The sequence below is a fragment of the Tachysurus vachellii genome, chromosome 17 (assembly GCF_030014155.1).
Source record: "Tachysurus vachellii isolate PV-2020 chromosome 17, HZAU_Pvac_v1, whole genome shotgun sequence".
Classification (NCBI taxonomy): Eukaryota; Metazoa; Chordata; class Actinopteri; order Siluriformes; family Bagridae; genus Tachysurus; species Tachysurus vachellii.
In genome coordinates, this window is record NC_083476.1 from 10,441,737 (window position 1) to 10,469,243 (window position 27,507).

At 37.8% G+C, this 27,507-nt stretch overlaps 1 protein-coding gene across 3 annotated transcripts in view; it reads right to left on the minus strand.

Moving 5' to 3' along the window:
* ppp2r2bb (protein phosphatase 2, regulatory subunit B, beta b) overlaps positions 1–27,507 on the minus strand; it is a 54,960-nt gene that overhangs the window by 3,649 nt on the left and 23,804 nt on the right. For all 3 annotated transcript variants that reach the window (XM_060891250.1, XM_060891252.1, XM_060891251.1), the window contains 7 exons: positions 10,314–10,411; positions 9,455–9,620; positions 8,784–8,896; positions 6,285–6,462; positions 4,199–4,363; positions 3,908–4,077; positions 2,863–2,954 (listed from right to left, as the gene is read on the minus strand). In XM_060891250.1, the coding sequence (XP_060747233.1) occupies positions 2,863–2,954; positions 3,908–4,077; positions 4,199–4,363; positions 6,285–6,462; positions 8,784–8,896; positions 9,455–9,620; positions 10,314–10,411 (982 nt within the window). The remainder of the gene's footprint in view (positions 1–2,862; positions 2,955–3,907; positions 4,078–4,198; positions 4,364–6,284; positions 6,463–8,783; positions 8,897–9,454; positions 9,621–10,313; positions 10,412–27,507) is intronic.

A 27,507-nucleotide genomic window follows, 5' to 3' on the forward strand; every position in this document is an offset into this window, starting at 1 on the left:
CGGAGGCAGGGATCGAACCCCCAACCCAGGAGGTGTGAGGCGCACGTGCTAACCACTAAGCCACCATGCCCCCTCACATTTTTCATGACATCAAAAATACTGAAACATGTGACTGGAATGTTTCTGTGTGGCCCCTTTACATTGATTGTTTAAACAATTAAGCTCTGAATAGCCCTGTGTTTCACCTGTGAAGACTGCATTTGATAAAAAGAATTAAACCCCTTCATTGATTATTTTCCTATAACCACACTCCCTGTTTTATTCTTATATTCTTATTAAAATCTTATTATTTTGAAGATTGCTGAGTCAACCTTTGATTCATTATATTTAATTTAAAAATAGAAAATGTTCTTATATAGACAGTATATTTGTCAATAACTGTGATGAGTCTGTCTGTGTTTTTGCCCTGTTTCTGTCTGTTGTCTTTCCCTGTTGTTAATTGTTTGCTCCGCCCACTTGTTTGTTCCCACGGACACTGATTGAACTCATTCATCCCCTCAGGTGTGTTACTTTCTGAATACACGATATTCAGTCACTGATCTGTATTGTCTTGAATTTACAAGTTGCTACATGAAGGAAAATTACTTTTTGTACTAAAAATGTTTTAAATGGCTTTTTAGCATTAACTCAAAAGGACATCATAATAGAATGTAATTTTTAAAATGTTATTTCTTTGGTGTTTCAGCTCTAATCTTAATCTAAAGAAGCTGAACTCTATCCTCAGCATCCTCTACAACCACACAAATTACCTTTATGTCCTCTTTTAACACATCCATATATCTCCTCTTTGGCCTTTCTCTTGACCTCTTACCTGGCAGCTACATCTCCAACATCCTTCTACTAATATAACCATCTCCAACATCCTCATCTCTGCTACCTTCATCTCAGCCTCGTGTCTTTTTCTCACAGCTACAGTCTCTAACCCATACAGCATAGCTGGTCTTCTGTCTTGTACACCTTTTCTTTGATTCTTGCTGACACTCTTCTGTCACACAACACTCCTGACACTTTTCTCCACCCACTCCAACTCACCTTCACTCGCCTCTTCACCTCTTTTCCACACTCTCTGTTGCACTGAACGGTTGACTAAAACTCCTGCACCTTCTTGACCTCAGACCCATGTAATCCTCACTGTTCTACTTCCCTCCCTCTCGTTCAAACACATTTATTCTGTCTTACTACATCTGATTTTCATTCCTCTTCTTATCAAAGCAGCCCTCTACCTTTACAGGTGTTCCTCCGGCTGCTCTCTACTCTCACTACAGATCACAATATCTTTCGCAAACATCATTGTCCACGAAGATTCCTGTCTCACTTCATCTGCCAACCAGTCCATCACTATAGCAAACAAGAAGGGACTTAAAGCCCATCCTTTATGTAGCTCCACCTCCAACTTGAACAGCTCTGTCTGACCTGCAGCACATCTTACTGCTTTCATGCTCCTCTCATACATATCCTGAACTACTCTGACTTACTTATAGACGTACATACTCATAAAGTACCATAGCTTTTCTCTCGGCACCCAGTCATCTCTAAATCCACAAAGACGCAGTGCAGCTTTTTCTGACCATTTATGTATTTCTGCATTAACATTCATACAATATTCACCTCTTTCTCCCATCTTTCCCTCTCATTTTCGTCATTTATAGGCTTCTCAAAATACTCCTTCATTCTTCTCTGCACACGCTACTAGCCTGTTTGCACCTTTCCATCTCTATCTTTAATCACCCTTATCTGTTGCACATCCTTCCCATCTCTATCTCTCTGTCTTGCTAATCTGTCCTTCTCGCCTTCCTTCGTGTCCAACCTTGTAAACAACATCATATTCTTTCTGTTTGGCCTTTGACACATCATTCTTCACTCTGTGCGGTGATTCTTTATAATCCTATTTATATTCTTCTGTCCTTTCTACTCCCCTCTTTTTAGCTAACCTCTGTATACTGTCTTGTACTTCCTCCTACCACCACCATGTTTCCTTATCTTCTTTACGCCTTCCAGATTACACACCTAGCACCCTCTGACCCGTCTAACTCATCACTTCTGCTGTAGTTTACCAGTCATTTGGAAGCTCTTCCTGACTGACCAAAGCCTGTCTCAGCTTCTGTCTGAATTCCTCACATTCTTCCTTTTCCAACTTCCACCACTGGGTCTTCTTTTCTGTCCTTCCTCCTCTCTTCTTCCTGACCACCAGAGACATCTTACACATTACCATCCAATGCTGTCTGGTTATACACTCTCCTACCACCACTTTGCAGTTACTAGTCTCTCTCATATTGTCTCATCTACATAGAATGTAGTCTAACTGCGTTCTCCTACCTCCACTCTTATATGTAACTCTATGTTCCTCTCTCTTCTGGAAATAAGTGTTAACTACAGCCATTGCCATTTGCTTAGCAAAGTCCACCACCTTTCCTTAACACCAAATCTGCCCAAAACCTCATCATCACCTCTGTTCCCCTCACCAAAATGCCCATTGAACATTCTCTTTCACCTCATCTAACTTACTCCAGAATATCTCCTTCACTTCTAACTCACAGCCTACTTGTCGAGCATAACCACTGATGACATTCAACATCACCCCTTCAATTTCTAAATTCAAACTGATTACCCTGTCTGACAGTCTCAGACCTATACACCTCCCTTTCCTCTTCTCTCTGTCTACAAAACTGACATTTTGCATGTTTAAATTTGGCACATTTTATGCTGGATGCCCTCCCTGACACAACCCTCTCTATTTATCTATTGGCTTGGGACCAGCACAGAAGTCACTGGCTTGCAAGCCCTGTGTCTAGATTACAGTGAATGATGAAACATTTCATAATAAATCATAAATTGTGTGCCACTGTTATCATGTAAAATTACCTGTCTGTTCCATTCCATACACATTCAAACTTGTCAAAGATACAGTCATTCTCATAAAGGGAGCATAGTTTACTTCTCAGGTAGTCATGGACCTGTAAAAGAAAGGCAAAAATGAACAAGTTATTTTCAGAGCATAGTCTTGCCATTACATGAAGTGTAATTCAATCATTCTAGACAGCACTGCACATACTATAATGAAAAGTTTAGTAGATCATGCTTATTGTTTTCATGAAAGCCATTTGTGTGTCTGAGGCTAATATTTGTCCTGAATAATCAGTTAGTGTAGTACAATGGCCTCCTATTCACTTAGCTGAGCTATTAGATGGATGCCATCACAGACACTCTGCAGCCTATTCTTTCATCATTACAATGCCAGCCTGGCAACTTTCTTAGCTCCCTTTTGAGGGACTGTGATACAGGTTTCACTATTTAAATGCTCTTTGTTTTTTAGTCCCTAAAAAGCCCCATTACGACTGGTCATCTAGTCTTTCTGCAGGCCTTCAGGTTGGCGGAGCAGGAGAGACTGCACCTGCTGTGCCCAGTTCAGGTTCTCAGCACTCAACTTGAGCATGTGGTGTAAGTCCTCTTCCCATTTTGTGCTTTGGCAGCCATAACAAATCTCCCAGGTCTACAAAATGTACTGATTGGCTTCACCTCTAGGGATTATGGCTTACTCCACTAGGCATTTCGCCTTGTCCAACAAGTTAGTGGCATTCCCGCCAGAATATTAGACACAGCTACCAGAAGGAGAGTTCCCATGGAATCAGCCATTACACAGCATCTTATTCCTTTCTTGGGGAACCTGTTGTAGTTTCTTATACTTTCTTGGTTTTCTTGGTTTCTTATTCTATTCATTTCTAATAACCTGAGTTCTTCATAGACCAGAGCAGTATTTTATAGCTCTTATGCATTCCTGTCTTTTTTTTACATGTTTAAAATATTATCATAGGCTGATCATTGTAACTAAATATATATGTACAATGTGAATAAGGCAGCCTGCTTTGATAGTTTTGCAGTTTCACCTGACCAAAAAGCACCACAATACCTGATAGATCTCCAGAGGCTTGTTTTCCATGTTAAGATCCCATACTTTAACAGTAAGGTAGTCGCGGGTCATTAGATAACGACCACTGTGGCTGAACTTCACATCAGAGATGGAGGAAATGATCTCAGAGAAAAAGGAGCGATTACTGGGGTCCTCTGGTTCTTCAAAGACTAGAGGGTGTTAAATGAACCACATCAATGAGACATGAATAGGTGTCTGAATCACTTCCCAATGCATTGTTACTCAGAGTACATACAGAAACAGAAATATATAACTGCTGAACAAACTTACATTTGCAGTGGTTGTCACAGAGTGCAGCTGCTCTCATGTCACACAGTCGTATGGAACCCTTGCTACTGCTATAGATAAACGTGTTGCACTGGTTGGGATGAAACTCTGCTGCTGTGATCACTTCTGTGAGTTCTTCCATGTTGGATGGTTTTATATCTACAATGTCTGAAGAGTCAGGGTAAAGGAAAAGTAACATAAAACTAGAATGTACATTTCCTGAAGAAAATGTGAATGGTGCTTGCACGTGGAAATTTCCCCTCATCGTGCTGATTGTTTTGATATGTCACATGTCCATGTTGTGCTAATATTTTTTTTCACGTGACATCACATGATGTCACATGACGTGACCAGAATACACGTGAGGCAGTTCCCCTCATTGGGCTGAGTGTTTTGATATGTTACATGTCCATGTTGTGCAAATTTTTGATTTTCACGGAATTTCCCATTCATTTCTATAGGATTATTTTTGCCCACTTTTTCGTCCGCTGTGCGAACATCGTTTGTTGGATCGCTTATAAAAGTCATAGCACACCTCTCCTCAATGAGCCGGTCGATTTGACACCTCATTCATGGGTCTAGGACAAAAGTTACGTGCTGAATTTTTTTCCGGCACCATAACAAGAATGTAGCTTGCAAGCACCATTAACTAGCAAAAAACAGAGCTGTCTAGAGAGTTTGTACTCAATTTCAATCTCAGATGTTCCTTCCTGCTAAAATACATTTTTAGTCATTATTACCATTGATCTAAGTCAGCATTCATCCATCCATCCATCCATCCATCCATCCACCCACCCAGTCAGCCAGCCAGCCTGCCACCAGTTCACTGATCTATCTTCTGTATCTGTTTTATCCTGATCAGGATGGCAGTGAATCTATAAGTCCACATTCATTATAGTTTGGCCAGCTTTTTTAGAGATTAATCCTCTACATAAATGTAAATATTAAATACAGTCAGATCCATACATTTTTGGACATATTTTTCTAGATATCACAACAGTTTTAAATCAAATCAATATTCAGCTTGTGTTCCTTTCTGCCTTTTAGTTTTGTCTTCAGTAAGTGGCCATTTATGAACATTCCATTCGCCTTAAGAAACTGTTTGCTTCCACAATATGATTTGATTCATTAACCATCTGTAATGCCAAACACCATCCTAACAGTTTTACAGCATTTGCTGAATATGAGCAGAAAGTATAGTTCTATACACTGAATTCATCCTGCTGCTTCTATCAGCAATGGAATACATCAATAAATACCAGTGACCCTGTTCCAAAGTCAGCCATACATTTCTATCTCAGAACACTGCTTTCAAAAAGCTTGACTAATGATGTGGTATTCTTTGGATTCATGAGGCCTTTCTATACTTCTCCATACTATTGTTTTACCTTAATTTAAAAAATCTAGAACTAGCCATTTCAAATCCATTGTGATAGTTTACATATACAAAAACTGTGTCACTATGAAATTGTATGTGACATACCCAATCACATACACTTTGTACATTTTCACAATTTATCCATCACAATTGCATTTAAAATGGATATACTGGTATATAAATGTCTTTATATATCTAAAATGAATGTATATTGAATAGCTATGAAGGTTAAATCACTTGTCTGAGCAATGCCTTCTATGGCAAATGTCTCAAACAGGCTTAGTGATGCACATCTTCAATTAGTGGCTTTAATTTTAGCAATAACCTGTTATCTGTAATAGTGTGGCATGTAATCAAAGGATCAGATTATCTGAGTTTCTTGAGTCACGAATTCAGAGTGAAGCTTTTCGTTTCATTTCCTTTAGTATGCTGATTAATAGTGACAAACAGACAATGCTTTAAATTGTCTCCTGATAACCTGTGGGAAGGATGCTAGTTAACATGGCTTTGTGCAGTAGCACAGGTTAGGTCTTTGAAGGGATAGGAATTAGGCAAACTGTTTATAGGTGGTGGAAGTTTACGTGTGGTCTTTACCTTTTTTGTAGTGAAATGAGATAACTGCCCCCACCTTCAGTTATCACTGGAAAGTCTGAAACAGACAGGGCTTTGCAATCTCCATGTAAAATGTAGGAAAGGCAGGTTAAAGGATACTGAAACTTCTGTTAGTGATTTCCAAGTTCCACAGGTTGATCCTTAGATCATCTGTTGACATATATGTTTCGTTGTCACTGTTTACTGAAATAGAGTTGATGTGATAGGTGTGTGCATTGGAGAACACTCGCCGAGGTGTAGCCTCCACCATCAGGTCCATGGGCCTCAACACTGGCACCTTACAGAGTGTATAGGTGGGGAAAAGTGTGATTGGTTGAGAAAGAAAAGTAAAAAGAACATTATAGAACAAGTTATTGCAATATAGAACATATATATATACATTTATTTAAAATGTCTTCAGTTTCTACTCATTTTGCCTTCAGTATTTTGGAGTATCAGCAGTTCCTTCCCTACTTATACTCTTCTCTGATAAAAATCTGTCTCATCTGCCCATAGAGAGTTTTACAGAAATGTAAGGCTCTTTAATTTAAAAGATCTTTTTGGCAAACTCTAATCTGTCTTCTTGTTCTTTTCCTGGTCTACATCTTGTATGTCTCTCTGGCAGTGATAGTGTTTTGAGCTATATGTTATGAATTAACCACAACTGATTCAAAATATAAATCGTAGATGTTTCATTTGCTTACTTTTAAGTGAAATAATAAGGGAATACTACATATATGGCCAAGGAATAAAGATGATTGTCCAAATACATTTGGTGGTCTGTATATGAAAAGGGGTGTAATTCTTATACCTTTCAGCCAGTTTTGAGGTAAATGCCATCAACTTTAATACTATACAAGTATTGCCACGATACGTGTAGTCTTTACATAAAAAGCATTTTTTAAAAATCATTCTCTTACAGTCCCTCTGGCAATGTTTTCTGGTGAATGCAGCCACAGGCTCTAGTAAATGACCCGACCCTGTCAGTACTATGCAGACAGAACATTTATCATTACATAGCAGGAGCCCCTACAGTGGGGGTCTAAGAGGAATCACAGTTCTTTTGTCAGAAAGCTTCCCTTTAATGATGACTAATTTAAAGAGTGCAGCCCTTACATGCACCCCACTGCAGGAGAGTGTTTTTACCCCCTCTGTTTCATCTCCTGCTTTATGGGAAAAGACCCTCTCTAATGACAGACCCCTCTAACACTGTGTGTCTCGCTCTTTAGACTAAAGGAAGGGGGAAGGGCTGAATGTTCCTGCTGAAACAGGTCATAATCACTGCACAGGGGGTATTTTTAAGGTTTTTTTTTTTTTTTTTTTTTGGGGGGGGGGGGGGGGGGGGGTTTTTTTATATATATTTATATCAGCTCCACAAATTTCTTTCCTACCCTAAATCTTAAGTTTTTCAGCACAGATTATGGTCCAGCACACATGCCTGTTTCTAATGAACAGGCTAAGCCAAAATCTTACAGTGCAACATCAAGAGGAAAGCTAGTATACAGTGCGTGTAGCTTTAGTGCAGAACTATGTGAAGGAAAAAACACAAATAAAAGAAAAGCATGAACGTGTCTGTTACTCTCTGAGTACCGTCTAACACAGCCATCTGTTAACAGCTTGGCATGGCACTGTAATGCAAATGTGCTTCTATACATGCATTTAAAACAGTTATTATTACAACTACCACTGCTAAGACAAATAATAAGAATAACAATGCATAAGAATAAGAATTGATAATAAGGATAAAAATGTTACCTATAAGCACAGAAAGCACAGAAACCATAATGAAGAATGTATACATTTCTTTTTATTAACCTCTATTTGTGCACATTGTCTCCTTTACCAACACACATATTTTCCTTTCTTCTTCCCTTCCTTTATTTAGTTATTTATTTTATTTTATTTATTTTACTTAGTTTACAACACCATTTTCCCTATAAAAAGCAACAAAATGTGATTCCATGCTTCTTACTACTCTGACCTATTCACTCTTTTTTAAGCTTCAAAATAGCTTAAAAAAACTTAAGAATTTAGTTGTAGATAAAACTCTGAAGGAAAGACAAAAAAGAAAGCAGTAAAAATGCTTCATACATGTCCCCAAAGGGAATCATGTTAACATGTCTGTATTGTTTGACTACACTCCTCATTTGTTTTATAATAACATACCATTCACAAAAATATGCCAGCAGTTTTTTTGTTTTTTCAGAAAGAGTGAATATAATCTGACTCAATAGAGAAAGTCAAAAGAAGGAGAACAGATGTCAAAATGGCATATTAACATTGTTTGGTTGAACTATTAGATTAATTGGTATTACACTGTCATTGCCAAAGATCATTTATGGGCTGACCTCAGATTTAGCTTCAGACACATTCTATATTTCATGTGCTCACATTTTACTTAGAAGAGGAAGGATTTTTTTGCATTTATTCCAAACCTGGCTTTGACCCTTTCACATAGACTGATACTTGCTTATTCTCTTGTGTTTGGCAAGCTATAAAAACATTCTGGCTCAGTAAGCTTTTCTTTCATAACATATCACACTGCAGTGCCAAGGAATAATGCCTCGGAATTCATTCTCCTGCCACCAGAGAGAAGAGTGGGAAAGCAGGACATCTTACCCTCAGCGCTGTGATGGTGGTGGGGTCCCGCACCCTTCCCTCCTCATCCTTCAGGTTATAACCCTCTGGTCTCTTATCTCTCTCACTGATTTTCCACAGCTTAACAGTTTTATCTGTGAAAACACCAGGAAATGTGTCAACTACACTCCCAGTATAGGGATAACAAGAATGAGGTACCAAATGAGTGGTGCTGAATATCAAACCATGTGGCGATTCATTAGATGCAGGAAAGCAGGAACAGTTTACAAAATTGGCATGATTAGACAGTAGATGCTTCAGATAAGATCGATACCTTTACCTAAATGAACCTAATTAAAGCAAAATTAAACCATCACTTTCATGCTGGCCCTTTGGCACACTTCCCTGTCTAATCTGCAAAGCAAGTAAAAGCAGACTGCAACTTAGCATACATCAGTGAAGTTAGGTATATTAGAATATTGTGCCATTTTACCTACATGTTGTATAACTCAGCATTTTTCATGGATTCAGTAACAACTGCTGAAATAGGTTATGTGATGCTTGTGGCTGCAGAGTTGCTGCATTCAGGCATGGGGAATGTAAAAGAAACTGCCCATTTTCACCTTTGCTTTAATTTAGTGACTCCTCCCAGTCCTTGGCATTCTACATATTTAACCAGTCATGAAATGAAAATAAAAACTGCTCTGGCTTGCCATTGGTAGAGAGAAGGAAGTATGCAGCATTCTGCTGAGGCAGCCAGCGGATCTTGTTGATCTTTTCCTCAATTTCCAAGCTTTTCAGGTAGTCAAACTCAGGCTCATGGCTCTGAAATGTGCTGTAAACGTTGTACTCCCCTCGTCGGTGTGGTTGGTTCTTACTCTAAAGAAAACCAATAATGAAGAATATACTGTTAGAGGAATTGATCTAAACATACAGTTGTATAAATGTTTAAACAAAAATGGCCTATATAGTCAAACACCTCATGCCTTTAGAAATTAAAAAGTAAATGCAATTTGCAGAGCATCACATAATAGGCTTGACTGTCTGTGTGCATGCCCTCTGTGTCAATACAGTCGTCCAAATATCCTAGTCACAAGGTTGGAACAAATAATTATGTCATCATATGCATCACCCAAGAGCTCTGTCTGTTGTAGTGCATTGCTGTGACAAGTGTGAGTAATCTTCTCTTTGTTTTAGGAACAGGTGAGCAAGGCATTAACATAAGACTTTTTGGGGATTCATGAAAGTGGGCAATCTCCGTCATGTCATGGAATTCTAAAGGGTGAATTATCTCTTTGCAAAACATTAGAATCAATATAACAATGGGAACAGTCTAAGTTGTGTTTTAAAAGGATGGGGAATATGTTACACCTCGCTGTTGACAGAGAGGTATATGTACACATTTTAGGTATAAATCTGTATAATGTGAGTGATATGAGTGGGTCAAAATCAGTGCAAATAAATTACTTCCAATTTATTTTGTTTACTGACAAATTATAATGTATTGCATGTTTTATTGAGGAATTGTTAGAAAGGGTAACAATCTTTATTTAATAGAAATCATACTCCTACCTCCTGCTCTCTCTGGAAAACCACCACACGACCCCCTTTGTCCCCTGTGGCAAGGAGCTCCCCAGTGGAGTTGAACTCAACAGTGGATATGATGTCAGCTGAATAAAGATAAAAGGATAATGTGTGTATTATTAATAGTAATATACACATAAACACCTGTTCATTCATGCAAATTATCCATCCACATTTACATCAAACATCACAATGGGGTTTAACTATGGTCTTGGTGACTTGGTAAGCCAAACTGGATTGTTTGTATATTTGTGGATTTCCCAGAGTTTCTGTTGCTTAGCAGTTTAAAGAGTTTACACAAAGTCATGCAAAAAACAACCAAAGAGTCCTGTATGTGGCAAGTCTGTGAATTGCATGTTGTGAATTGTGCTAGTTTCACATGATTGGCTGACTCGATAAAAATCTATAATATAAAATACGTTAAGAATTAAAACAATGGATTCCACACCAAACAAACAATAAAACTGACTTGCTAGACAGTGCATGTTTTCTGTTCAAATATAATTTTTCCAAAGGATATCACTCCTTAACAAGGCCACAACTAACATGCACTTCCGAAAGCATCTGTCTATATGTATATTCCTTACACAACCTGAGTACATTTTTGTAATGAGATGTGAATGTAGTACCATGCGATACAACACAGCTCATACGATATATTGATGCACAGATATATCTTTCTGCATCATGTTAACTTTAGCTCCAAAGAAAAATACTCTCCTTGCATGTACCCATGGATAACATACAAGCACTCCCTAGTATTTATAAGATGAATGAATAAAACACCATCATAAAATTGGCATGTACTCATTGTCTATTACTTTGAATGAGAATAATTTGTGTGTAAATGCAACCCACTGAATATTGTAAATGTAGATAAAAATCTGTATACAATTCATTTCAAAACAATCACATCTGACACACTGATGGTGCAGTTTCTCTTGCTGAAATGACAGTTTGCTTGTACTGTCACATCTGTATTTGGAAACAAAAAATGCTGCGATTTCCACTACACGGGAAAAGTAGCAGAGGGGCAAAAACAAGAGACATTTGATAGTGCACACATTTCAATTAAAAATGAATTTCAAAACTGTTTGAAAAATTGCAAATGAGAGGTACAGCAGTCAGTAGTTCAGTAGTACAAACTGCATAACATCATCTCAACAGTTTAATGTTTCCTAATAGAATGTGGTGTTTTGAGGGAAGATGCTGATTCAGTGAATATGTGAGAATGATATTGTTACAGTATTGTGTTGCTTTTACAGTTTTTGAAATGTGACACATCAGGCAGGAAGGATCTGTCGCTTTACAGAGATACAGCTTGGTGAGTACCAGAAGGCTAGAGCCAATGACTTTCACAACACGCTCAATAATATACTGCATTTGGGCTTTGGTCCGTGCAGTACATGGGTTACCTCTTATGTTATTTATCAAGTTTTTTTTTTGTGTGTGAAAAATGTGCATATATTTAAAAATACTCCTGACAAAGTAGAGTGCAAATGAATAACAAGAGACAATTCTAGTTCATACAAACAAGTGATAAAGGCAAAAAACAATGAAAGAGTTTCTATTGATCAGAATCAGAGTATGTATAGAATATATATTCATAAGCAACTGAATCAATACATTCTGTATAATGAATTAGTCATTTTTCATTGCAGTAGTGATATCCAAACAATGCAATTTTGCAAGCACTTTTTAAGGGTTCCTCTTTAAGGCAAAACTGCTCATGAAGCTTTTCTTATAGCCTGTAATGGTTACAGATCAATTAAAAAAAGAAAGCGCATTCAAAGCAGCTCTGTACAAAATATGATATTTTAACAGCCCTCACCGTATTAAAGAACATTTGTGTAACAATAGATGACCTCAGCAGAAAACTGAACTCTCTGCAATGCAGAAGATTTCCTACCTTTGACACATCTTCGGAGGTCCTCTTCAAGGAGATGCATCTGTTTCTCTGACTTTGAAATGCACTGTTGCTATGCAATCCTTCTCTAGAAAAGAAAAGTCACTGTCTCGGCTACACTAGATGCCTTTTCTATCTCTTTTGCACTACCTCTTTCATCTCATCAAATCTGGCTATGTTAGTAACAGCAGTGTATCACCTTGCATCTAATCAGCTCACTCCTCACATTCTCATAGTATCACCAGAGCTCTGAATGTAGTCTCCTGTCCATCATTAGCATGAATTCAAGGCAAAGGAAAAATTAGGTGATTTCTGAATAATCCCTTTGTTTTTGTTTTTTTAGAAACCCATCACAGATTACTGAAAGACGAGAATAGTAGAAAGGGATGGTTGTTTTTCACCCTTATGTGCTTTTCTATTGTCTCTGTAGAGAATTGAATTGCATGGTTTCCATGACAACCCTTACCGGACTACAGAAAAAAGCTTTATGTGACAAATTTTGTTCTTGGGATTTAAACACAGAGCCCAACATTTAGAGTATTATCACCTAACTTAGTTAGCAGCAGGATTTTCAGTACTGGCAAAGACTATTAAGCCACATCAATAGCCTTCAACCAAACCCTAAGAGCATTAACACTTGAAAAAAAAGGATGTTTTACTAAAGTTATGTTTATGTTTTATAAGGACTAGTATAACTTTTCTAATGTATTAATTATATTAGAACCAGAAAACAGAACAGAAAACTTAAACAGAAGAAAAGCTTAGTCTGTGAGCTCTAAATCTCAACCCCACACAACAGAATAAAAAAATATTTATTTCATAAATGTCCAGGGTAGATGGATTGAATTCATATTCAATTTTATTTGTACAGCTCTATTCATAATGGGCATTATCACAAAGTAGCTTTACAGAAATCTATAAATTCTGGGTATAAATTATACATACGTACTGAAATGATGTTAGAATGAAGCATACAGTGGAACCAAATTCAACATGTAGGCCATGTACTCACAAAGCTTCCAGAATATTTCCTGCATACCCATAATTGTTTCAAATACAAATAAACTCAGATTTTGAAACATGCAGCCCATTAAAATATGACTCATTAAATTGGATTGTGTTATTGTCATCAATTGGTAAAAGATGTCAAACAAACGGCAATATAAAATCAGGTCGGGGAACGATGAATGATGTATTTAAACCTGCCATATGTGTTGTGCCTGCACTACCGTTACTATCGTCTAGTGGCTATGAATCGACTCTTTACCCTCTTATGTAAGAATAACAACTAAAATAGAACAACTCATTTGGGCTCAGGCAGAAGTACTATGCTTAGAGTGGTACAGTTGCTTAATGGCTATTACCTAATGGTCCATGATGATAAATGAGCTATTGTGTGCATGGTTAAAGGCTTTTTCATACTATATGGAAATTTATTTACGTAAGAGCTTTTGATTCTCTAGTACAAATACTTATTGTGTGGTTATTGAAAGTCTACTTTGTATCTCTCCCACTGTATTATTCACACAATCTGTGTTAAGCTACTTTACACATTTAGCTCTCATACAAGCTGGGACACTTCACAGATCAAAACCATTAGATTTCATCAGCTACTGTCATATTGTGTCTAGAGGTGAGGAGCTAGAAGTAGAGCATGAATATACAGTACAGTGTACAGTATATAAAGTTAACACATGAATTTCATTCCTACAGTTTCTGTTGTAGTGATATGGGCATGTATCAAATATGCCAACCGAGAGCATATACACGTGAATCAGATCTTATTTTAAAACAATAGAAAAAAAAAATGTGTTCATGCAGTTTTGAAAAAAACAAAAACAAACAAGTGTCAAGAATTGAAGATCTGTGTGACCCAATTTGCCACAGATGTGTTCTCTTGGTGGAGCTTTTATTAGAATGCTTTGTACATAGCGCACACACGCACACACACACACACAAACACACACACACACACACACACACACACACACACACACACACACACACAGAGACCCATAATAATTGCACTCAGTGTGCTGTCAAACAATCATATCATGTACAATGTATCATAGGGTCCATCACAAAGAGGTGTACTGTGGCAGAAATAATAACATCTAAATCATATTCTCTTTTCTTTCAAAATCTGAATTTCAAATTCAGACTTGAAACATGCTGACCTAATTAGACCCCGGAAGAATCCAATTTTCTGACTTCTTCTCAAAGCCTTTTTCATCATTATCAGTACACAAAACACATAAAAACCAGCCAAGAGATTTAACGAACTGAACACAATTATACATTCAATGAGACAGAAAGCCGCTGGATGGAAATCTAAAATGCAGTCTGTAAAAATAAGAAACCAATTAATTTTTGTCTTTTATGCAACCAATTGGATTGTGACACCATCTTTTTATAACCTATATAACGGTCAGTGTGTTAATCGTGTGAGACTGCCGTCTCTTCTGAAAAGGGGGCAGCCAAGTCTCAAAGCTGGGGTTTTCCCTGTCATTATTAACATATTACATATGGGAAGAACTGAAAGGGAGAAGCTAATTAATTGAACCAATCTGACGAGGGAAGCGGCACTGCCCTGTGCTGTGATCACAGACAGTCTGGCACTTTCATCCAGACGTGTGACACACACACACACACACACACACACACACACACACACACACACACAACAGTGAAATGAATACAGAAGAGGGAATAGCATTATCCACGGTTGCCAGGTTTCAGGAAAATTCCAGGCCAAAATACATCTCAAAAACACAAAAGACCTGAAACAAGCCTAAAACATTCAGGCACTGGGAAAGAGACAGGCTTTTCCTTTTTTCTCAGCTACTTTGTAGGAAACAACGTCACTGTGCTGCACAAACCAAATAAAAAACGGAAATATGGCAAACTGTAGCAAAATGTATAAAACTAAAACAAAACCACACATGTTAAAGACAGACCAAAAAAAGTTCAAACAAAAGCCCCGTCCAGACAGGATTAGGGTCCTGTCATAATTTGCTATTTTACAGTTGCTACTTATTATGTTGGCTTTGTAGAATCCAAAATTCTGTTTTCCTATTTAAGCTTAGACAAAAATTTATAAAGAGTAACTCCTCCTAGAGCTTTCGAGCCACATGCACCAAATTCGGATATGTTGTAGATCCTGGTCTGAAGTTTTATGCTTTTAATTTTCTAAGCGATCCGAGTACCGGTACTTCCGGTACCGGGTCTCAAAATGGCCTTTTTCCCCATAGACTCCCATTATAAACTTTGGAGGTTTATAACTCGGCAAACTTTTGAACTATCTACAGCAAACTCTGCCACCTCCTTTAGGGTGATACTCTGAACAAACTTTTAAATTGGTGTACTGACTGGCCTTCTGGTTGTCCCACAGACCCACCCCCAAAATATGCAAAATCAAAAAACTTTTTACAACATTGACATGTGACATATCAAAACACTCAGAACAATGAGGGGAACTTCCTCACGTGTATTCTGATGACGTCACCTGATGTCACGTGAAAATAAAAAATTTGCACAACATGGGCATATCATATATCAAAACACTCAGCCCAATGAGGGGAATTACCTCACGTGTATTCTGGTGATGTCACGTGACGTCACGTGATGTCACGTGAAAATCAAAAATTATTACAACATGGACATGGATATTTTCTCTTGTATATTTAATATTGCTCTTTAATTAAACAAAAATACATTTTATCAGATCGATTAATCCGTCATATATTCACAGCTGTTCCTGCTTATATTACTACATGTGAGTATTTGAGATTGCACATTTCAGTGCCCTGTGATGCAGTTAGTATCCTCTGGTTTGTAGATGAAACTGAAAGGTGTTGTGTCTCCTATATGCACATCAGCAGGAGATGGGAGGCTTTGGCCTGTGGATGGAGATAATGATGTCAGAAACCAGGCTAAAATGGAGGTAAAATCAAGGCAGGGATAGAACTGTTACAGCCCGAGACACAATACTGTTTCATTTCACTCACTTTAAAGGCCCCAGGAATATGCCAGGAAATATAATAGAACCAATAGTCAGGGCTGTTGTTTTATCAAAACCTCTGAGGAAATTGAAAAGCCAAGCTGACACAGCTCCCTGACTAGGGTAAAAGATGTCTAGGAGTTGATCAGGAAGATATCTGATTATAGATTATATAGAAAAAAGCTGAGGTGCTTTGTAGACCACAGTGCAATGGTGAAAAATTTTAAATCCCAGCACGGGCAGATAAAAAAGAATCTTACCATAAATCAACTAGTGTGGCTCTGCGGTTGCCAAGACCTTTTTTTTTATAGAAAATAAATTGAATTAAATCTAATAAAGACAACTAAATGCTGTAGTAAGTGCAGACTATGTGTCTATGATGTACAGAACAATTACTACTGTAAGATACAATGTGAGACTGAGAAAGGGGGTTACGGAGCAGTTAAAATCTGTACATCAGAAATACTTGTTACCCCAAGAAAATTTGTGAATTTACACAAATGTACCAGTTCAAAAGTTGACATTTGCTAGATTTTTATTACTGTGTGCTGTTACCTGGATGACCAGTGAATACTCTAGGTCCTGTATATTCTTTGCTTTTTTATCCTCCATCAGAGGCTTTATGATGTTGCAAAATGAAGACCCAAGAAGGACCATTAAGAGGGGGGTGTAAACTTTTGAACAGGATGATCAGTGTAAATTGTTATTACTGTATGTCTCCTGGGAAACATAAATATAAATATCTTATGAAGTTTCTGAAGTGTAGGCAGGACTGAATGAAAAAAATAAGTTCTTTGAATAAAATAATAATGATACAAAATTATGAATGCACATTTTGAAAAATTGAAAAAGGTCATTATATCTAAACCTAGAAAAACATTTAGTATGGTGTTTCAAAATGGACTCCAGGAATGGTACTGTGAATAACAATTTCTGTGAATATCTAAACGTACTGTATCAGACGGTGTTGTGGCTCACCCACCTCCCCGACATTACCAGCTGCTCCCTCTTTCACTACACTGAGCGCATCATGCACTGGAGAATTTTTGTGTTGTATGGAATAATGAATGCGTCTCCTGGGGCTGGAGCTGAAATATTTTTAATGAATAAATCAGATGGATTAAAGTGGCCAGGGGGGTGTTTGGATTGGCAGCCATGCTTAGCTAGTTCAAGTCAATAAATACGGTGCAACTTCCCACCCTTTCATCCAGAGACTCTGCATATGTCTGTTATGAGCAGCCAACAGTTTGTACAGAGGCTTTTTTCTTCCTCACTGTTTATTTGTCAGAAAGGTAGCAAGGTTAAAGCCAACTTGTGTTTAACTTGACATACTAAAATTAAAACCTTGGACTGAGCAGACATGCTGTTTTTATTAGATTTCCCTGAACAAAGATTTACAGAGGAGTGTTAAATTTTGTGTATGTTAAAATAGTAAGTCAAGCAACTAACATTCCTTAAAACCTTTGTTTTATTTCAACTAAAATTTTATTCAAATAAGGCTCCAACTAACACGACTCAAACAGAAATGTGACACCTATTGCTGAGATACTGCTTTCTGCTACTTTCTGTCCACCAGCAGACACGATTTCAGGCTCTTTCATAACTGTAAATTTGTCGCCTGAGCTGTATCTGTAAACAAACTCTATTAGGTTTTGTTTCAAAAACTTGTGTAATAACAGGAACATGCAATCAGAATAAATACACAGTTTATAGATCCCAACTGCCATTCTTTGGTCTTCAATATTTCATATTATATTATAGACTATTTTATATTATAATATGTCAAAGGCCTTTCCCCTGCAAAGTGTGAATTCTCTGTGGCATTATCTTTCTATTGTTCCCTCCAGAAGCCCATCGAATGGATGCTGAAAAGGAGGATAGCAATGAATAGGGGGGGATGCTGAGCTCGGATACCGTTGCTGCACTCTACGTTCCACTGCAGTGCTATAGACAGCTACTTAACATAAATAACCCTCTGCACTGACAGGAAGAGAGGAATCAAATCAATGCCAAACTGTGCATGGCTAGAGATTCTTAGAATTCATGTTCGGGATACTATACTAAATAGAGAGAAGCAATGTGTATTATTTCATTACTTTATATTTTAGAAACCTTTTGATATTCAGATACCCAAACAAGACAATGGGAAAAAACAAAAACTAAATTTAAAACTATTTTAAAAAAGAGTCTCTAAATATTCCAACAAAAATGGTCCATAATACATACAAATGATGCCAAGTAAAAAACTATGAATTTGTCTGTAATATATTCTGTTTTTTTAATATATTAAGGATATTAAAAAGAAATTCTTAAAATCCAAACTGCCTATTTTCCCTTTTTTTTCCTACTATTGCTAATGTTAAAAATGTTTTCAGACTTACATCTGAGACTACTGTAACAAAATCTCTACCACTTCACCAAAGCCTGAAAAATTAACAGACATCAGCAAGCTGCAAATTATAAACTTATTCTGTTTCATTGTGACTAATTGCATAAAATAGCATGATTAATCATGATGAAATGTTCTATTCATTTCTCTTATTTTTATGTGTAGTTTATTCTAACAGTCTGATATGGAATAGCTGCCAGTATCTTATAACTGGAGGTTATCTAAAATAAACATAAAGAGAGAAATGTGGCATATAGTAAACATTAATAAACCTCTGTGTAACACTAGGATTTGTTCATTCCTGGACCAGCATCAGTAGTCGCACTACAGTTCCTTTTACACTGGCAACATTCAACTTTATGACATTTTTGTCAACCTGCTAATCTCTCCATCTCTACTGTGTCTCTAATGCATCCTTATACTACAGCAAAAGTAATGTTAAGGAGGCCCAAGGCTGGTGTGCTAATGAGAAACACAGGTGCTTTCCACAGGTGATGGCACTTTTACAAACATCTCTGATTTTGAACCAGTTGCTGCTTCTCACCATGAGTGCCACAATATAGGACATCCACGCAAGTCTAATATATCAGTAAATTGAACTGAAGTGGTTGTATTGTCTAATGATCTACACTCTCAGTAAAACCTTGAATTTGATAGTATATGCTGCAATGAGATAAATGTTTTCATTTTAAACTCAGCCCCAAAAAAGTGACAGAGCTAATTCTTAAAACTTTGGATTTTTGTGATGTATTTTTTGAAATATTCAATTAAATTCAATTCAAGTTTATTTGTATAGCACTTTTTACAACTGACAATGTCTCAAAGCAGCTTTACAGAACATAAACATAGAACAAAAGGTTATTATAAAGAATAATCTAAAGATTAATAGCATACAAAATTCAAGATTAATATTAGATATATTTAAATGTGATTGTATTTATCCCCAATGAGCAAGTCTGAGGTGACTCAGGCAGCAGAGGCAACATAAACTCCCTTGAATGGAAAGAAGAAACCTTTAGAGGAACCAGACTCAAAGGGGAACCTCATCCTCATATGGGTGACACTGGATGGTGTGATTCTAAAAATACAGTCTGACAAATGTATTGATGCAAAAGACCACGTGGAGTTAGCATGTCCTCTTTAGTATAGAAATAGACAAAATAAGATTTTCATGTAGCATGTAAGTAATGTTCTTGGGGATGTCCGCAGTAATTACTGTTTAGATTTGCATATCGTCGCTGTCGGGCGGAATCCTCGTATCTCCAAAACCGTTATTTTTCAGGAAATTAAAAAAACGCCGTACCTTATCTGCAGTGCACAGGGTTTAGTCCGCGTTGCAGTGGATTGTTTTGCGCTAAATTCCTGTCCTCAGACGAGCACCAGAACTAGCAGGGGTCAAGATTTTTTTTTCTTTGAGCCCAGTGATTTGAAGACATTTACCTCAGAAGACGTGTTGATTCGTTGCGACTCTTATTAAGGAGAAATATGCCGCGAATCTCTCCCGTGGAGTGAGGAAGAGGTGGACAGTTGAAGTGTTTCCGCCGACAGCGACAATATGTAAACATCAATTCAATTTATTTGTATAGTGTGTTTAACAATTGACATTGTCTCAATGCAGCTTTACAGAAACATAGAAAAAGAACCTCAGTGTAAACTGTGTGTGGTCACACAAGTTGCATCCAGTCATTAGTAGGTCACATGTCTATGTAAGCTATACCCAGGTTAGGAACTCCATGATTTAATTGAACCCCTTGCAGGCATATATTAATATATATTAACATATTAACAATGTTACTGTGAGGTTAATTCACAATTTCCCAAATTATTTTAAATAATATCTAAATACATGATGTTCATTTCATATTCTTATGATATTAGAAGTAAATACAAGAAAGTATCACTCTTCTGCAGTGAGATATTTTAAAAAATATATAGTGAAATGGAGTGAGTATAATACCCATGATAAAAATAAATCTCTTTTCCATCAATGGACCAGAACCTGATGCTTCAGCCTTAGCCATCACCAAGTGGAGTAATCTATTTAAATAAACATGGCTTCTAGCCTGTATTACATTTAGTGTATAACTTAAATCAACTTAAAAAGCTTAAAGAACTTTGTTCTCTTTTGCTACTAGAATAGCATCAGCAGTACATCACAGTATAAAATAAGTGGGCCTGTATGATTGTAATGTGTCTGTGTTTTACCCTGTTTCTGTCTGCTGTCTTGCCCTGCTGTTAATTGTTTGCTCCGCCCAACTCCATCTCTCCCTCAGGTGTGTTGGCTTAGTCACTGATTGTCTCTGCTTGGTGATTGGTTCCTGTTTGTTATATCTACTCTGTTTGTTCACTTCCCTGGTGTTGGTTGTTGTTGGATGTTTGTGTCTATGTTCCTGTTTCCCGTTTGCTCAGTGTTCTGCCCTGTTTTGCCTGCCCGTCTGTTTGCCTGTTTCTTGTTTTGGATTAATAAAAGACTGAACTGCATTTGGATCCTCACTCGCCTTTGCCTCACCGCGACAGAACGACCAACCGGCTATTTATCCAGCAGAAATCTTGTTCTGTTTACGCCAGGGGGATTCCCCAATCGAGGAATATGCTGAGGTGTTCGTGGACCTGTGTAACCAGGTGAAAAGGCTCTTAAGGACATGTTTAGGCATGGACTAGAGGACAAGGTGATGCCTTTGGGCTGAGAGATGGGGTCTTTCATCTGGGAGCCACGGACGCCCGAAAGCTCTACAGTAACTCTGTCCAGCCCAGTCCTGTGTACGCCTGTGACCAAGCCTGTCCACAAGGCTGCTAGACCGGTAATCTCAGTTGAGGCCCGTGCGAACCGGCTGATCTCCAACCTGGCGGATACCCCGATGGTGTCGGTTCGGGCGGCCAGCATCCCTAAGCCACCTGCTTCACCAGCCGGGCCGACCGGGCCGACGGAACCAGCCGAACCAGCCGGGCCGACGGAACCAGCCGGGCCGACAGGGCCGACGGAACTAGCCGGGCCGATCGGGTCGACCGGGTCTTTGGAGCCTACCGGCTCGACCGGACCGATCGCGTCGGCCGGGTCACCCAGAATGACGGAGTCATGTCATTCAGCTAGCATGGTTGTGCCCAAGCTCCATAGACTCTCTGCCCTTGCCGAGGTGGCTTCGCATGACTCTCATAACCTTACTGCCCTGCCTGAAAGGGTTAATTCTGAACTTTCTGCCCTGTCCAAGATGGATGACTGTGAACTCTCTGCCTGGTCCAACATGATTGTGTGTGAACTGCCCAACCTCTCTGCTCTTGGTTTTGTCTACCCGGCTTGGTTGGCCTCTCTCTCTCCTGTCCCTATTTGCAGGCTCAGAGCACCTCCAGCACCACCATGGGTTGCGATCCCGACCAGTTCGCTGATTGCACCTGCAGCACCACCCTGGTCTTCAGTCCTGCTCTGGTCTCTGGCCCTGCCTGTGGCACCACCCTGGTCTTCAGTCCTGCTATGGCCTCTGGCTCCGCCTGCAGCACCACCCTGGTCTCCAGTCCTGCTCTGGTCTCTGGCTCTGCCTGCGGCACAACCCTGGTCTCCAGTCCTGCTCTGGTCTCTGGCTCAGCCTGTGGCAACACCCTGGTATCCAGTCCTGCTATGGTCTCTGGCACCGCATGCTGTACCTCCCTGGCCGTGCACTCAGCTCTGGTCTTGGGTCCCGTCTTCAGCTCCGCCGGCTCCGCGCTGGCCTTCGGCTCCGCCCTGGCCTTCAGCTCCGCCCTGGCCACGTGCTCTGCCAGCTCCGCCCTGGCCACCTGCTCTGCCGGCTCCGCCCTGGCCACGTGCTCTGCCGGCTCCGCCCTGGCCACGTGCTCTGCCGGCTCCGCCCTGGCCACCTGCTCGGCCGGCTTCACCACAACGCGAACTCAGCCCGCCCTCCCACCCTGTTGCGCCTTCGTTCCACCCTCCTGGGCTGTCTTGCCCTGCTGTTGATTGTGTGCTCCGCCCACTCATTTGTTACAACGGACACTAATTGAACTCCATCTCTCCCTCAGGTGTGTTGGCTTAGTCACTGATTGTCTCTGCTTGGTGATTGGTTCCTGTTTGTTATATCTACTGTTTGTTCACTTCCCTGGTGTTGGTCGTTGTTGGATGTTTGTGTCTATGTTCCTGTTTCCCGTTTGCTCAGTGTTCTGCCCTGTTTTGCCTGCCCGTCTGTTTGCCTGTTTCTTATTTTGGATTAATAAAAGACTGAACTGCATTTGGATCCTCACTCGCCTTTGCCTCACCACGACAATGATCAAAGCAAGATAAAAATTGGACTCATGAGGATTGCACAGAATTTATTTGCTCTTTAAAGTAAATTAGTATGCACTGGGTCAAAGGAGCTTAATACATAAGCTCTATCTCCTATGCAATCCCAGTTTGTTTGTGTTACTAGAGTTAAGAGTGTAGCGAGCTAGATATAGAAAATTATTAGGATGGCTATATTTAACTGTTGTAATTATGCTCCGTATCTGCAAGGTACTGAAGTTTCCTTTGTCAGGAAACTCTTTTGAATGACTATTGTGTCAGCTGTATCATCTAGAGACTGATCCTCTGTAAAAGCAAGTAAATTGTTTTTCCTCAGTTTTCCCCCTCTATTAGTGTTTCTCGTTACTGTTCTGGGATCTTTCTGTACATAACAGTGATTTATCTGCTTCGAACCTTGCCTGGTTCAGATAATTAACAAATCTGAGGTTTTAGAGGTTGTACGTTTCAGGAGGGGGAATGCTTTAAATCGTATTAAAAAAATACATATTTAAATATGTAAAAACAAAGTTTGTTAACATTTTGTGTTTTTAAATTTTTAAATCTGAACAATATATATATCACCTAAAAGCCAAAATATGTCTTAGTTTTCCACTGTACTACTTTTGCCTGTCCTGAAAAGGCCTCTGATTTTTGACAAAAGGTATAGAAAACCATAATCATGTTTTTACATGAAGCTTGTTCTTTCTAATTTTGTCTAATAATGTGATTTCTTCTTCTTCTTCTTCTTCTTCTTCTTCTTATTATTATTATTAGTAGTAGTAGTAGTAGTAGTAGTAGTAGAAATGTTTGCCTGTTATTATAGCTTTTTAATAAATGTTAGTAACAGTAGATTTATACAAAATAGATAATTTTAATCATAAATTGTCTTATCATACATGTACATGTATGGAGTTCCCACTCCTTTATTTAAGTTTCCTAACATCTATATATCTATATCTATATATAAAGGTGGTGATATATATCACCATTTACAACATCTATAATTAGAAATGTGTAACATGACTAAAAAACTAGACATTTTGATTTTATATATTTTTATCTTTGATTTTATATTGCTGTTGTGTGCATTGCCATAAATGCATATAGCTTTGCCATAATGTTTCCATTGAGAGTTACAGATACAAACAGACACAAACTCAGGGTCAGCTTTGTGTGTGCAAGCAATAAATAGCCATAACTCAAAATTATCTCCAAAATTAATGAAATGGATCCACCTACACCAGGGGGTTGGTTTACAAGAAGCCACTGAGGGAAGAACAGTGTCTGTCTCCAGCTACTGTACAGTATATGCTAATGGGTCACTCTATCACTAATCAAAGCATCTCCACTGTGGAATTCCCATTTCAGCTGAGGATATTAGATCAGGATTCATCTCTGTTTTAAACAATAGTATCAAATAATGGCACATGAAGCAGTCATGATTGTGACATTTTGGCCATCTCACTATTTTTATCCTATTCAATATAAGTTACAACTATACAGATTCTAACATATATACAAATTCTTTTGAATGTGTGTTTGTGTAAAATATATTATTTGTATATAAAAATGTAATTTATACAATTTTCCTTATCACCACATAAGCATTCAATCAGCTACTGAGACATGTTTAGTGTCTGAAGAGGCAAGATGGATGAAGTAGTGTATAAGAAGAGATTATGTTATGCTCCACAATTTTTACACTATTCAAACATTTAACAAATGATACAATTAATACAAGATTATGTCTAAATGTTCAGTGTTGTACCATGACCCTATGCATTTACACCTTTCTGTTACTGAGTGTTGACACTCCTCCTGGCTTACCTGCTATTGTTTACAACAAAGACTTAGCTGATAGACAGAGAGCAATCACTTAAACGATTACCAATAATGAACAAGTTTTCAAAGATCACTAAAACATGTGTGGAGCTTTCAATGTAAAACAAATTTACATTTCTTTAATTTACAGCTGCAGCAAACAATTATTTCAGGAAACATCAGTTTCATGTCACATGGCTTGTTTTTTTTAAACTGAAATAAGAATTACACAACAATTCCTTAAGATGCTTAAATAATCACTCTAGATCAGGGATCCACAAAAAGACAATCCTCAGGACTAAACAGTAACAAAATACAGGCCAGTGTGTCCCCAGGACTGCAATTCAAAAATTAAAGTCTAAAGTTAACGTTCTTAAACATAAAAAACAACACACAGACTAAATTATTTTAAAAGTAGTTGTAATGTCCTTCTTTATATCAGTAAGCAGTATGTTGTAATCCACTGCATATATTATAGTAGCTTTGATTATGATTTGCACTAAAACTGAACTACAATATTAAGCATAAATTAAGCATCATTTAGATATTATATTATGATTTATGCCATTAAATAAAACATAGTGATAATGAAATTCAAAATACAGTTTTATTTGTTTGAAAATTATACTTAATTTGTACTATATTTCATCCTAAAGAGGGCATTTATAATATAAAACAATCAAATAAGTAGAAGTTGGTCATTTTGTAAAATTTTGCTTGTTTACACTATAACGTCCAGATGGCAGCATGTACTAGAGTCATTGTGCATATAAATTTAGCTCAAGGGCATATATGTAAAAAAAAAAAAAAAAAAAAAAAAAATTCACACATATAAATTGTGCATATAAATTTAGCTCAAGGACATGTATGTAAAAAAAAAGATTCACACATATTGACACAAGGGCTTTTATTAACATAATTATGCCAAGCCAGACTCAGTCCTTTTGTTAATCAAAGACCAACTCTGCTGTGTCTCATGCTGTGCAGAGACAAAGGGATGCTCATTAATTTGCTCTAACGTTAGAAATAAAAATGTACATTCTAAACTCATGGCACAGACAAATTCTTTTCTACAGTTATACAGATATGTGCAAGTCAGTGTCTAGCATTATGCACCTCAGCATACATTAGCTTAAACTGGGATGACGCACTACATGTAACACACACTTATTTGTAGCAAGCTGATTTAGATCCATTTAAAAGTTCTATCCTTTCAAAGTTGAAATATATGAAAATAGGTAAAATAAAGACATTGCAGATTTTGCAGGGTTTTTGCACTGTTTTCTGTTGTTTTATTATTATAGGTCAGTCAGCTACCTGGTTAATAAGAAATAAGATGTTTCAGTGCACTTTATTTATTCTGTCTAACAGCCCCCTCTGTATCTTTGAAGTTCTCTTCCCTTTGAACTTGTGCGATATCCCCAAAGACCCGGCCTTATTTAAAGCTCCTGCTAAAGATAGAGGAGTGGGGAGCATCTCCCAAGATAGTTCAATCTAAGTATTGCAATTGCTTGACATCAGCATTCAGTGTTGGTTTGTTGTTTCTTGTGCTGTTTCATCACTACAGTAAGATTCTGCTCATTTTACAAATTTAATCATGCATAAAATGTCACATATAAACTTCCACAACCCCACCAATGTTTCCAGTTCCCTTTACAGAATTTGGGTTTATCTCTGTGATGGTTTTTAGAGTGCTCAGTCCACTTGGTAGATACTTTGTGGTTAAACATCTATTTACTTACCTGCAAGGGATAAACCTCTTAAGAAGTTCACCTAGATTAGTGAGGGAGTGTTCAAATGTCACCCTACCTCTTCCATTTGTTGAGCACTTATTCACAGTGTAAAGTCCTAACACCAAAGCATACCACATACAGTACTGTATTATGTAGGCTTTCAAGCGTTTACAATCTACCAAATAATATTTGGAAATACAAACAAAACACAGCAAGATACTAATATACACTTCATGCTGGGTTTTGTTATCACCATTACTATGCACTGTGCTCACAAAGGATTTTAATATCATTTCTTAGCCTTTAATGTATGCTCACGTTTCTTTTGTGCTTTCAACCTGGGGTTTTCATTTTATGGTCACCAATTGGACTGCCAGTCTCATTTTCTCAAAAATGTTGATGGGGAATTAGACTGAAAAAATAAAAAGTTCAAGCAATTTTTTTCCTCACAGTTGTGATCACAATTGTTATTTTACAATTAAAAATGTACAATTTAATGTACTTTTACTGTTACAACATGTAACAAAATGTCACATCATATGCTATTTTTCATTTATTTACTTATTTCTAATTGTTTCTATTAATTTTTATTTTTAGTTTAGTTAATTAAATTGTTTATTTATATGCAAAGTCTAAAGAGCAGCAGAAATTTCACTAAAAGTAGTATACTCTACATAAGTGTGAATGTAACAAATAAAATCTTGGCTCTTTAATATATATTTGTAAAGAAAAGATATTTGATGCATTTGTCAACATTTTTTCTTTCTCTCTTTTACGTTTTCAAAACACAATGCCACTGTGTGGTTTTATGTCATAACCATATAATAATGTGCCATTATCTTTTTTATTATCAGACAAGATTAAATCTGCATGCAGTCACAGACAAGCAGCATCAATGGCATGACAGATAAACACATGCATGCAAACAGCAGCCAGAAAACAATGACTCTGGTTAATTCTCAGGTCGGCAGTCTGTCTCTAGGTCAGTGGGTGAAGCAAGATGTAATGGGGATATTCTAGGTTGGCTTGAGTCATTTAACATTATTGCTGATTGTTTTGCACATAATTACATAATAATTAATAT